This window comes from Diceros bicornis, chromosome 36 (genome assembly GCF_020826845.1).
Source record: "Diceros bicornis minor isolate mBicDic1 chromosome 36, mDicBic1.mat.cur, whole genome shotgun sequence".
NCBI classification, from domain to species: domain Eukaryota; kingdom Metazoa; phylum Chordata; class Mammalia; order Perissodactyla; family Rhinocerotidae; genus Diceros; species Diceros bicornis.
Genome location: NC_080775.1, coordinates 14,263,607 through 14,277,603, shown reverse-complemented (window position 1 = coordinate 14,277,603; position 13,997 = coordinate 14,263,607). Strand labels below are relative to the sequence as shown.

The 13,997-nt window shown below is 44.6% G+C and overlaps 2 protein-coding genes across 4 annotated transcripts in view; one reads left to right on the top strand and one right to left on the bottom strand.

The window, feature by feature from the left end:
• PRPF18 (pre-mRNA processing factor 18) overlaps nucleotides 1-639 on the bottom strand; it is a 91,367-nt gene extending 90,728 nt beyond the window's left edge. Inside the window, exon 1 of one of the 3 annotated variants that reach the window (XM_058532449.1) lies at nucleotides 446-639. In XM_058532449.1, the coding sequence (XP_058388432.1) occupies nucleotides 446-565 (120 nt within the window). In that variant the 5' untranslated portion in view covers nucleotides 566-639. The remainder of the gene's footprint in view (nucleotides 1-445) is intronic. The other 2 variants (XM_058532448.1, XM_058532446.1) reach the window with 2 other exon arrangements.
• BEND7 (BEN domain containing 7) overlaps nucleotides 345-13,997 on the top strand; it is an 80,639-nt gene continuing 66,986 nt past the window's right edge. The window contains exons 1-2 of the mRNA XM_058532440.1: nucleotides 345-624; nucleotides 2,871-2,954. Of these exons, the coding sequence (XP_058388423.1) occupies nucleotides 564-624; nucleotides 2,871-2,954 (145 nt within the window). The 5' untranslated portion in view covers nucleotides 345-563. The remainder of the gene's footprint in view (nucleotides 625-2,870; nucleotides 2,955-13,997) is intronic.

The following is a 13,997-nucleotide window of genomic DNA, read 5'->3' as shown; positions in this document are numbered from 1 at the left end:
GCCCCGGGGTCCCGGCGGCGCCGCCCCCTCGCGGCGCCCCTCCTCCCGCGGGGGCGGTCAGCGCCCCGACCCGGCTCGCACCCCGCCGCCGCCGCCGCCGCCCTCGGCCCGCCCGCCCGCCCGCCGCGTCCCCGGGGCCGCGCTCGCCGCCGCCGCCGCCGCGTCCGGAGCTGCGCCCAGGGCGCCGGCAGCCCGGCCCGCCGCGCCCTCCCCGCCCCCCACTCGCTCCCCAACGGAAAGTTCGGCTCCGGCTGCGTCTTCAAAGAAGCCGGGCATGAGCGGGGGTCGGGGGGCGCGCTGAGGGCGCGGGAGGCGGCCACCAGGAGGGGGCCGCTTCTCCCGGGAGGGCGCCTCCTGCCGAGCCCCGCGCGCCGCAGCCCCCGAGGGGCTTCGAGGTGGTTTTTCCCTTTCCTCCGCCTCCCCCCTGCGGATTCCAGACACGGACCTTGGTCCTGGCGCTCCCGCTGCCGGGTGACAAGAGCCAGCGCCGCCGCCGCCGCCTCGGCCGCCGCTCGCTCCGGCCGCCCCCGCCGCAGCCCCGGCCGCCCGCTCCTGCCCGCACCATGGAGTTCTCGGAGAGGAAGCGAAGCAGGAAATCGCAGAGCTTCAAACTGGTGAGCCGAGGTAAGCGGCGCCCGGGGCCGGGCCGGCCGGGCGGGGGGCGTGCGGCCGGCGGGGAAGGACTTGGCGCCGCGTAAACATCCCCGCGCCCGGCCGCGCGCCCCCGCCGGGGGTCTGGCTTCCTTCCCGAGGGGGGCTGCGGCCGCACACGCGGGCGGCGGGGAAAGTTGTGCGGGGGGAGAGGCAGGATGTTATTCCGCGTAAACAAGTCGGAGGGCACATCAGGAAATTAGCAAACAATGACACTTGGGGAGCCGAGAGGCTTCTTCGGCATTCCGCTCCTGTAGCTAGGTTGGGGGGTGGGGGAGGTCTGCCTTTCCATCAGGCCGTGCGGACACGAATCCCGACCAATGGTTGTGGGGTTTTATTTTCCCCCAAAGAGAAGGAAAAAAGGTGGTGGTTCTTTTAAGAACGAGAAAGAAGCTCGTTAGGTGTACAAACCTAAATGAGAATTGTTGACATCCAGCATCTTTTCTAGATACGTTAGTTGGGTTGGAAAGCTGTTGTAGAACAGATCACTTATCAGCCAGACAAGTATCATTAAGACAAAAAAAAACCCGCCGGTTACTGACGATTTAACAGGTGTACACCACAGTCTTTGGGGCTTGGGTTTATTTTCTCAGGGGAGGGGCAAGTTGAATAGTCTTGTCCGTGTTCAGTTACTTGTTAGAGTCTTTATTTTCCTGATTTGACTTTTTAAAAAAGGATGAGCACTTAAGAGCAGGCGTAAAAATAATGTCTATCAAAATGCATTGTGTCACCTTAAATTGGAGGGAGGTGACTTTTTTTCATCGTCATGTCACAAGTCTTAATATTGAGGTTAGAACCTGTTTAAATATCTTCTTTGAATCAACTTGAGGTCAAAACCCAACCAGAGAAGCTATCCTCTTTTCCTCTGTTTTATCTAGCATTGGCATCAGAGTAGAGAGCAAAGCGATTGTTTTAACAACCTGGAGAAGTCACATGTAAGCTGATGAAAATTAGAGAGCAATTGCAAGTAATAGAGCTTTTCAAGATAAGCTGGGCTAACGATGATGTAGCTTCAATATGGCTTGCTTTTGGTTAGTCTGAAAATAGTCTGATTGTAGACATTTTGAAGATCCACTCATATCTGTTTCCCCTGATTTCGTTTGGATACTTTTTAATGAAAGAGGCCTGAAATAGTTTTATGTATTCAAAATATTTGGCTCCTCCCTTTATGTACATTTTTTCTAGTAGTGTTGATTATAGTCATTTGTACTTTAAAAGTCTCTCCATATGTGACTAGCCTGTGGGTCTATCTGATTCATTCAGCAATGTAGGCTGCTTTCTTATTTATCACCTCAGGGCACTTACTACTTTATCTTAAAAGTGAGAGTCGTTTTGTAGACCTCATCCTGTGAGGTCCAAGGCCAAAAAAAAGGGAAGAGCTGTTAAGGTTTTCTTACCTAGATGATCCTACTTTTTAGAAATAGACAATTGCCCAAGTACAGTCGCCTCTATAGAGAAGCTTGGGAAATATTGTATTTTAAAGTTTGACTGACATAGCAATTTTTTTCTTTTTCCTTTTTTCTTTTTTTTTTTAAATTATGAGTCTGCTTCTTCTCTCTGCTCTACAGGTGCATTTTTAGAAAATAAATTATTGTATATTAAAGTGCAGTAGCTGACTGCAAAAGATTCACTTGTGGGAAAGATGAGAATCTTGCTTTCTTATCCAAATTAGACTATTTTTGAAATAACAAATCAGTATTTTCATATGTGTTTGCCTGCAAGCTGCTTAAAGGCTGGAATTTTTCTGGGTAAACTGAGAAAACTGAGAGCACTGAGTAACTCTAAAGCATACTATTGATGTACTCATGAAAATGGGCTGTAGAGATAAATTTGGAATCCTCCCCTGGCCTATGATTGGGCAAGATTTTTCTTTTCCTTATAAACAGACTTGTCATTTGAAAGAAAAGAAGCCTAGTAATTGGCATCTTTGGGTCAAATTTACTGTAAAAACTGTGTGACCAAGCAAAGCTGTTTTCTAAAGTTAAAGTAATATCTCAAGTTTGTGTACGTCTTCAGAGTAAGCAAAGTTTTAGGAGTTATTAGTGACTACAAATTCTGTGATTAACCGAAAATTCTTGAAAATTCTATTTATAAATTGAAAGTTGTATTTATAAATTATAGATTATACATACTATATATAATGAGACTCTAGTCTTTATTGCTTATTCATATCTCGCAGGTCATTAGAATTCTAATTTTTGGTTGTTTTCTCATCCTAGATTATCACCATGAGGTATATAAGAGCTCAGAATTCAGCAACGATGTTAATGGGGAGGCCAAAGAGACACAACCCATTTTTTTAGGTAGGTTCTTGTGTCAATTAATTTCTCAGCAAAACAGTGTGGCTATTTGCAATTAGGGGGAAAAAAATGATTGGGCCAGAATGGGAAATGTCTGCCATTGCTAAATGTATGACATTCTTTTCAAGACCTTTTATTTTACAGATTGCCAATATATCCCTTATTAACATTGCTAAAAGTTGTAATTTCAGACATAAATGTTTATTAGTGTCTACACACAGTGCTAATTATCACTCACTCCCAGAGCCAGATGCTGACTGTGCAGTTTTGACGCTCAGCGCTCACCCCATTTACATTGCATATTCGCTGGCATGCTTCACTGGCAATAGTTTGTGTAATTGGGGTATTACATCTTTGACATCTGGATAACAGAAATTCAATTTCCAGGAAGCCGCTATTTGTTTGGTTTTGCTTCTGCCTTGGGTGGGATAGAGGATTAATATGCTGTCTTATTATAATGTCCCTTCACCTCTGTGGCCTGGTTGCTAATCCTGCCATGACAAAATTAAATTAAATCTACAGTCCAAAAGCATAAGGAAAATGAAAGTGTGATTGTCCACCTAACCACCTCTTGACAGTACCGGTTATCATAAAGCAGCTCCTCACTTTGCTGGCGTTGTGTTCGTTTCACACCAACACTTGTGGTCAGAGAGTAAAGCCGTTCTTTGCTCTTACCGTCCTCATTCCCAGCTCACCTCAGGGCCAAGCAGAGCAAAAGCAGCATCTTTGAGACCTTCTGACGCGTGTAGCTGTGTGACGGACAAGTAGGTAGCCAAAAACGTTGGCACTCTTTCCACATGTAGTTTTTGGTACAAATACCTTACCTGAAGCCCCTTGCATGTGCAGTGGTTATTTGCAGACTGTGAGCCAAAAATTAAACGACTTAGGATTTTGCCACAAAGAGTGCAGTACCCATGAAGTTGGTGTGGAGAGTAAATGGTGGCATTTGGCTTCAACCTCGCCTGTCCTGAGCACCTGCAACCCGTGGTTGTAGGGTGAGGGCTGGGTGCTGTACAACAGGCAGCAGAAAATAGGAGACAGCCAGGGCAAGAGTGATTACAAGCAAAGGGCAGAATTGCCATCTCCCTGGGGAGCCGATCGGGCTTAGGGAAGCAGGGTTTCTGCTCAGACCCAGCGTGAGGACTACTGCAAATTAAAGTAAGTGAACACTGAAGGTGTAGTGTTTCTCCAGGGTCTCTCTTTTTTGGTTTGAGGAAGAGAAAGGGTGGGTTGCAAAAGACTGAGAAGTCAAACAGATACTTAATGGAAGTAAAACAGGAGGGAAATAGCATTTCCTTTTTTTTTTTTTTTTTACGTGAGGAAGATCAGCCCTGAGCTAACATCCATGCCAATCCTCCTCTTTTTGCTGAGGAAGACCGGCCATGAGCTAACATCTATTGCCAATCCTCCTCCTTTTTTTCCCTTTTTCTCCCCGAAGCCCCAGTAGATAGTTGTATGTCATAGTTGCACATCCTGCTAGTTGCTGTATGTGGGACGCGGCCTCAGCGTGGCCGGAAAAGCGGTGCTTTGGTGCGAGCCTGGGATCCGAACCCGGGCCGCCAGCATCAGAGCCCGCGCACTTAACTGCCAAGCCTTGGGGCTGGCCCCGGAAGTAGCATTTCTTACACAAGCGATCACTGAAGGCACATGGATCTTTCCAAGGAGGGAGAATATTACTGAGGCCAGCACTACTCAGCACCAAGAGAGCTAAAAACCAAAAGGTTAGTAGTCAAGCGAAATGCTGTGACCAGAAGGAGAATATTCTTGGATTGTGCTCTTCTCAGTTCCTCGAACTTAATAAGTTGGGATTCTGTATTTTCGGTTCCCTAAACGTGATCGGTTGGAATTCTGTATCTAAGTACCACTCAATTTAGCCATTTGAAATGAAGAGTTTGCCTTTTAGTAGAAAATTTGCGTTTATTGTAAAATGGAACATCATGTCCCTGGTTTAGTTATTCTTCAATGAAGCAGGCTTTTCCCCCCTTTGTGCTGTGTAATTGGAAAATGGTAAGGACACTATCCAGTCAGTTAATTCTGGGTGTGGGAGAGTGGAAGAGGAAGGAAAGGAGATGCTAGTGCTCAGAATTCAGTAAAATGGAAACCCTTGAGGGGCAGACATTACTGCTTTCCCTTTTCCTAGCCCGAGTCCAGGAAGGTAAGAGAACATAGTGAAAGACCAAGCTTGAGAGAAGCTTTCCAAGTTCTTGGTCAAGAAGGCTTAGACATGCGGAGACAAAAGATTGAAAGTGTGCCTGGGTTACTTCTCAATCTTTTGCTCTTTCTGGGGAAAGTGTGATATGGTTCCCAAAGAATATTTTTATTTTGTGATCTCTAGGTCAATTTAAAAAAAGCGGACGAGCACATGATTACACAAACGTAATTGCTAGAGCAATGGAGAATAGTGACTGATAGCATATGGAATTAAGAATTTTGTTGTTGACGCTGTTATAAAACGGACATTTTTCAGTTTATAGTCACTATTCTCAAAACATAGATTTAAATTATGTTTGTTTTGAAAATTGCTAGAGTCTATCCATAATATTAGTCATTATGGTGTAGAATTCTGTGTGAGGTTTACGACATCCAAAGGAGTTTGTTGGCAAAATACCAGAAGAATTGTTTCACCAGAAGAATTGTTGCACGTGTTACTAAAACACGGCCCCCAGGATATTGTATAGGATTTTCTGTGTTCAGACGTATGTGTTATCTTTGATACTATCTGCACCTATAAGATTAAAGTTCGTGTCTTGGGGAAAGAGAGTGCTCCAGAATTTGGCAGAGGTTCCCACATGAAATCTATTTCTCTGGGGTATTTTTAGGCTGTTGAATAACGGAGAGCATGCACCATGGTAGGATAGCTCGGTAGTGTGAATGGCGTGGCTGAGAGCTTTGGGAGTTACTCACACATCGTTAATGTGATAGTAGGGTCAGAAGAGTTACTTTATCCCGTGGACATTGACTTTGTCAAGCTGGCTGTGATGGGCTATGGTAAGATTTGAGCACTGTTTGGAGAAAAACAGCTTAATTCATTTTAATCAAGTCAACAGGTGTTTTTTGAGAAAATGCTATGAACTCAGCACTTTTCAGAATGAGAGTGGGGTTGGGGGGTAACCAAAGAAATGGAGAGGACAGGGATCCTGTTCTCACGGATTAAATCCGATTAGGGAGATAGCACAAATGCGGGACACAGTTAAGGAGCAGCTTTCAGCAATCAGAACAGCCACAGTGATTGAGCGCTTACTGTGTGCACAGCATTGAGTTGAGTACCTCACATGAATTATCTCCTTTACTTCTCACAGCCACTCTGTAAGAGTCGTTTTCATCCCCGCTTTGTAGATGAGACTTAGAGATGTTAGGTAGCTTGCCAGAGGGCTCTCAAGTAGCAGATGTCATAGCTAGGATCCCAGTGCACGTCCGCCCGAGCTGTAAACACCCCACTGTACCGCCCCCTCTGGGTGAATGATAATTAAAGGACAAATGTGAACCATTAGGGCAATGAGCAAAAGCAGAGTTGGAAGGGAAGGATCAAATTTAGAGTAGGGTGGAGAGCTCTGGAAAAGCTGGACCTTGAACGAGGGAAAGATGTATAGATAGGCAGAGGGGAGTTGGAGAAGATTCCAGGTGGGGGGGGTGCTGTGAGCCACACACAGGGATGGGCATCATTGTAATCCGACTTGAAGTGTGGGTTGCCCTTTATAGTTTAGAAAGTGCTTTCACATCTATCATCTTATGATTTTTACAGTATACCTGTGAGCAGTTAGTGTGGATGTTATTTTCCCATTACCCAGGGGAGGAAACTAGAAACTGAAGCTCAGAGTTAAGTGGCTTGCTCATAGATAGCAAAACCTGGAGTAAACTCACATCTCCTGTCCAGAGATCTTTTCCCCCTACCACGTTGAGCCAGGCAAATTCAAGGATCACCAAAGAGACCTTAGCTGGTAGCAGGGCACATTGAGGAAGTATTTTAATGAGACAATTAATTTATTATTCATAACAATAATACACACATTTAATAAAATCTCTTTTTATACACTGGATTTTGTTTTAGATTTACTATTATAGTATGTAAATTTGAAACATGTCTATATTTTAGGCATTCAGTCTCATTTATTTATTCGTTCAACAAATATTTATTGAGCTCCAATTATGCGCCAGGCCCTGTTCTAGTAGTTCTTCTTAATATTCAATTCAGTTATACAACTTTGAGAAGATGAAACACAGGGTGTGGTAGCCATGCCAATTGAGCAGAATCGAGATCTCTGAATTTTTGAATCTCTTTTCAGTGGCTTTCTTGATGACAGCTACTCCCACCAGGGTCCCCAGAATCTACTCCAAGATGACACAAAAAATTCCTACCCACTTTTCCAGGTTAGGGAGTTAGCCCCTAACCACTGTGTACTTCCCCTCCCTGGAGAAGTGGGCGGGTCCGTGTGTGAAATGGGAGGGCTCCTTACCTGGAGTCCAGTGGCCTGGGTTCTTGTTTGGTCTCGAAGGGATAGGGAGCTGGGCCCTCCTCCTAAGAGGGGTTTCACGGTCCCTGTGGCTGAGGTTCCAAGAGTGAGAAGCAACCTCAAATCAAATGAAGGTCCAAGAGGGCCTGAATGTCTCTTGGGGTTAGGAATGTGGCTGATAATAGGTGTCATTTATGGAGAGCTTGCTGTGTGCCATCACTATGCTAAGAACTTTGTATATGTTATCCCATTAATTGTCCCAAGAACGGTATTATTATTTCCACTCTATGGATAAGGAATTTGAGGAGTTCACAAGGTAACTTAGTGACAGAACCAGGATAAAACCAAGGTCTTCCGTCTCCAAAGCCATGCTTTGTTCCAGTGACTTCCATGTGGAACCCCAATATGTACAACAGGTAAGGGGGGAGCAGGGCTGCTGGAAGCAGGTGGAGGACACCCTGAGCGCCTTGGACCACGTCCCACATTCCTCTGCTCCACCCCCCCCCCACCTCCAGGGGCCTCTGCAGAACTCAGGGTGCCCTTATCACGAGGTAAAAACCTGTGCTCTGGATGGTTTCTGAGGTTTCCTACAGCACTAAAAGTATATCTGGTTATACAAAAATGGCTTCAAAAACAATCGCAAGCAAACTCAGAGTTCAGAGAGCCTCTTGAGGAAACTTAAGCCCTGATGGCATCTTTGAATATAAGTGCACATGTTAATGTGTTTCTGTAACTATTGATGCAGTCTTAGTCATTCTTAGATGTTACTTATTGCCTAAAGTTTGGGAGGCATTTGCAATTAGGCCTGTCTCCTACTTTCATTAATCATTTTGTTAATGTCACAGCTACCCTGTGAGGTAGGTGTTATGTCTGTTATACAGAAGTGAAGCTGGGCTCAGAGATGAAAGTGATTTGCCCAAGGTCACACAGTAGTTGGTAGTCCACTACCGTTTTAAATTGGGTATTTTGACTGTGTCAGAGCTGCCTGCAGTCCTTGCCCCACCCCTCGCATTCTACCTGCACGGGCTGATCTTAGCATGTAACTCCCCATCCTCTCCCTAGCAAAGTAGGACTTCAGGTATGAAAGTGGGCGTGGCGGGCGGAAGGAAGGGTGGGCAAAGCTTCCTCCTGGGGAAGCCCAGGACCCATTGTTTGGGAAGAAAGGAACCAAGGTTTGTTTAATATCTGCTGTATGCCGGGCACTTCCCATGCTGTATCTCATTTAACCCTCACACCAATTCTGAGAGGGGATTGTTATTTCCATTTTTAGATGAAAAAAATGGGCCTTTGGAAACCTCAATTTGCCTGAGGTCCTATGTCTCATAGAGGGGAGCCTCCCACATTCTCTCTGCTTTGCCTGTAGCCTCAGAGGAAGCAGGCTCCTCCCCGCCCCTGCTGTTTGCTGACTTCCTAGCTCACCTTTCTAGCCTCTCTCTCCCCACTTCCTGAAAGCATTTACTGGTGTCACTCTGGTCTCTCTTCATGCCTCTCTAGAGCACCTTTCCCAGTCTCTTCTTTGTTCCTTTCCCCATCTTATTTTCTAGATACCTGTCTCCTCCATGTCTTATCCCATTTCCAGACTCCATCTCTTACAATCCTGTCTCTCCTATCGGTTTTCAAAGCTCAGTTCAAATATTACCCAGGCCTGGAAGCCTTTTCAGTGTATATAGCATAGTAGAGAGAACTCAGTTTTAGTGTCAGAAAACCGTGGTGTAAATCTCAGGTTAACACTTCATAACACCTTGGACAAAACTCGAGAGTTTTCTTTATCTTCTATAATAAATAGTAATGTTGGCCCTAACCCCTCATTAGGTTCCCCTACAGCGAATAGGAAGTCCTGTGTGGTGAAACACTCTTTCAAACTAGAAAACACTTTATTCTTATTTTTCTCATCCCTTCTCCCTCCGAATTAGAAGCTATCTTTTCTTCTGGACACCTTAGCACTAAATAATAACACTACTCTTTTATGGCGCTTACCATGGGCTGCCTAATATTTACTTATTTTTGTACATGGCTTTATTGTGCTCCACGTCACCCTGAGAATCCCCCCGCCCCCAAATCTGAACAGTTACCACGTTGAATTGTGGTTATTTGCACCCTCTCTCCTCATGTAGATCACAGAGCAAGTGTGACCTGGATTCTTTTCTGTATCCTTGGGAGCATCTTGCCCAGTGTTGTGTTCGTAACAGGTACCCAAATTATAGGTACTCAGATCTTTGTTATCTAAATGCATGAACATGTTGGACACTGTTGTATAGGACTCTGAAGATTTGTTCTAAAATATACTACGAGGTTGAGATTTTAGAGACATTTAGTGAGCCGAACTAAAATCTGCCTCATTTAACTGGAAGAAGCTTTTGTACTATACTAAACTAGCATAGAAATTAGGGATTCCTGATGTTAATTTGTGAGATACAACTTGAAATCTTTTTGGAAGCCAGCAACACGTTGAAAACCAAAATTGACAAACAGCATCTGCTCTGCTGGTTCCGTATTCTGCTGTAACTTTGGTACAACTTTATAGAGCTGCTTAAGATAGTTATAAACTGATTTTGGCATTGTCTAGTTTTCAGGTTCCATAGGAAGCAAGTTTTCCTACCTTAATTTTTTAAAAAGCCATGAATTAAACAACAGAGCTTGGCGCATGTCACATTTTGAGGGAAGGGGGCCCCTACACACAGATGCACAAGTTGTGCCTGCTCACCACGGCTGTGTCTTAAGGAAAAGTTGCCTCTTTCTGTTTCTTATAAAGGCTCGGTGGCTCAGCACCTCCCTGTGTGTGACATGTGTGATGTAGTGTGATGGTTTGTTTTTCTAACACCCATCATGACCAAATGACTAAAAAAAAAAATCTCCACGAAGACAGACTCTAAGGAGACATATTAACAATTTAGCCTCTCCGGTTCCCATGGGAATATGGATTTTTCCTTTTGGAAGAAAATAATATGGCCATCTATAAGATAAAATGAAGATTTTGGAACAGTGTGTTTTGCATCTCAAAGTTAAAAATTGGTCTAGGGCGTTTACACAGCACGTCTGTTATTCTTATAAGTAACAGATTATTGGAGAGAGTGCTACCTGGAAAGGACTGTAACGGGAGTAGCGGGGTGTGTGGATGCAGACGCCGACCCTGCAGTGATTTATCCGGGGGGTGCCTTTCGTTCCCTAGGGTGTTGTGTGCAACTTGGGTTGCTCCCCTGCCTGAAATTCCTTGTTGTCTATGATTTTCGCGTTAGGACTCAGCCTCTTAAGCATGACAGTTAAGACCCTACATGAACTGCCACCTCTCTACTTCAAGCTTATTCCCCACCCTTCCCTTCCCACCTCTCATACTTCATTCGTACCAAACCATTTTTCTTTCCCGCAGTGGGCCCCACTTCGTCTCTTTTTAGGCCAGGTACTTTCTCGCGTCAGTGGCTACATGAACCACCTCCTGTGCATGGAATTCCACACTTGCACCATCCTCCCTCTGCTTTGCTTGGCTCTCTCTTATCCCTAAAGGCTCTAAGTTGACATAACTTCCTCCAACTCGTCTTCTCTGATTCCCCTCTCACCTCCTTCCACAGCATCTGGCACATATCTCTATCCAAGCAAAGGCCTTGTTAGTTTACTTCTATGTCTCTCCCTCTGGGTTGTAAACTCCCTAAGAATCATCTCCGTGTCCGCACTGCCCAGCGCCATGCCAGTCACATAACAGACATCAACAGATGCTTGGTGAATGAGCGAGGAGTCCAATTTTAAATTCAAAATAAAGTGGTGAAATCAGCCATTTTGAAACTTCATGCTCTGCAAAGTGAAAATTTACACATCCTTCTTAGTAGCTGACTGGACCTCACATATCAGGAGTAAAATATGTCAACACTGCCAGTGGAATGTGTATTTTTCATTACGTATTTTTTTCTTTTTTATTAGGTTAATGGCAGGCCCCCCTTTTAAAGTTGAACTCTGAAATAGGATGCACCACTGTGCCCTGTTTGTATACCAGCCCCCACCCCCCAGGGCCTTGCAGACTCCCTGCAGTAAGGAGGCACCTCTGGAATATTGTAGTTCAGTAGACCTGGCATCTGCTCTGCAGTCTCTGCTTGGAATGACCTCTGCTACCTTTGTCTGTATGATCCTTGGTTTATCCCTCGAGTCTCAGCTTGAATTCCTGCAGGGCAAGACTCGGAGTTTCCTGTGTTCCTAGTGCACAACGCTTGGCACAGAGTAGCCTCTCAATAACTATCATGAATAAATGAATGAGTACCACGTTAAAACATGTTAAAATGTAATTTGCCTCCAGCTATCAGCTGATCTGAGTGGGGCAGTCTGTTGAGTCCACAATTTTCCTATGCAGGTCTGTCCCGTGCATTGCAGGGGGTCGTGATCCCACCCTCTGAACGTTGGCAGCATAAATACACTAAATGTCGGAAGCATCCCACCTACTCATTGTGACAATCAGAAGCGCCCCCACACGTGAGCTGGAGCGTGGTCCTTAGCAGGCCAAGGTTGTGGGGTCGTTTAGCTTTGAGCAGAGAAAAACTATTGCATTACCATAGGCTGGACTCCCTTCCCTCGTCAGTTGTCTCTCAGATGCTTGTATGAGGGCAGGGTGGAGGGCGACAAATGAGAGGCTGTGAGGGACCAGGTCAGCCACATCACCGTACCCAGAAGAGAGAGATCAAAGGGCACATTCCATTCATAGTCAGATTACCGTGCCTCCTTTCTCTACAGAGGACAGCTTATTACATGCATATTTGATCATATATTTTAAAATCATTAACAAGTTTAGACAGATTTTCTTTCAGTATTCCAGACAATCAGTATCCTTGTAAATAAGAATCCATAAAATTATTTTCTTAGTATTGCATTTTTTTTTCCCAAACCCATACAAATATACTGTGTTATTTGAATTCCAAGGGCTTTACAATGTTTTTTAACTTGGAAATCAAATTTTATATCTGAAAGGTTAATGGAGAAAACTAATTATGCTATCTGGTAACCAAATGTGTGATGAGACATTTGTCTCTGTAATTAACAGCAAGGAACTTTTATAGTTTCATAAAACCGAATGCTACATAGAACATTCTGTGAGCATTTGTTTGGATGAGGTGTCCAAAACAGAGATGTTTATGGATGATATAAAGTTGAACTGAAATGTAATGCAGGTGTCTCTGCATCTCACAGCATTTCTCATTGTTGAAATGGAAGCCAGAAGATTAATAACTTTACTTTGTCATGATAAAATAAGTAATGTGTTCTTGGAACAGTGGTACGGTACATAAGTTACTCAGTAATTCCAAGAATTTATTCTGTTCCAGGAATAATACCCTTAACAATTTATTTTTACAGAAAAAAGTTGATGCAACATAATAGCCTATGAAGTTACTTGTATGGCTAATGGAATTATATCTCAAATATGACTTTACACCTACATATAAAATATAAAGAACCCCACAAAAATGCAAGGTTAAGGTACAACTTAAAAGTAAGAAGGCAGGGAATGCAAAAGTTAAGGTTCTTCTGTTAACACGAACTCATTCTCATTGCACGTATATAATTTTTTCAATTACTAGCAAGACTTTAATGGGTACCTTAATAAGCATTGCGTGAAATACGATTGAGAAGGAGTTGCTGCAGGAATGTTAGCTTTAGCATTCTCTGTAAGTCTGCTGTTCCACTGTTGAACTCGAGGCTGGAAGAGGGAGGCTGGCACTTGGAGTGGCGCAGAGATGTGTGGCCTAGATCTGATCCCTCTTCCTCTGGTTTACTTTGGTCGTTTTGGGCCGGCAACTTAGTCTTCTCATTTGTCAGGTGGGGGAAATAATTCCTCCTCTGTCATCTTTGATGAACTGGGAAGACGATGACCATGAGATGCATTCCTTTGGGAAAGCTTCATAAGAAGAAGCTTTCATATAGGTGCCAAGTGGCTTCTGCTTGCCAGCCCCACACGCTCCCTAGAAATGAGGAGAATTTCTTTCACAGATGTTGGTTTATGTCTTCCATATCAATAGCGTTTTTTTTTTTTTTTTTCAGCTTTCCTCCACCTTCCGGCCTATCTGATACTAGAATTTCCTTATTCTTGTATTAATTTGGTAGGTACTTATTGAGTAGCCATTTGTGCCAGGCTAGGAGATTTTAAAGCCCACTAGGTTGTGATAAGGGAAATTAAGGATTCTATGGGAACATAGAACAGGGGGGCCTCAGCAAGCCTGGGAGATTAGGGGATATGACCCTTGAGAAGATGACCGTTAAACTGAGACCTGAAGGATGAGTAAGGGGGTGGAGCTGAGGACACATGAAGGCTGGAAAGTGCGAACACTTCCTCTAGCTAAAGCAGAGGGCCCTCTGCTATCCATAACAGTCACTAATTGGATTCAGATTTAATTGTCCTGAAGTGAGACCTGGGCACGGGTATTTTTAAAGTTGTCCAGGAATCCTAATGTGCGGCCAGACCTGAAAGCCATCAGTTTAGAATAAGGGGGGGACATGGCAAGAGCCAAGGCCAGAGAAATAGGCAGGGGAGGCCGGAGGCGGAGGGCAGGGTGGGACGTAGGGGGAGCTGGGCTCATCCTGGGGTGGTTGGCATTCCGCTGAGGTGTGTCATGGAACGAGA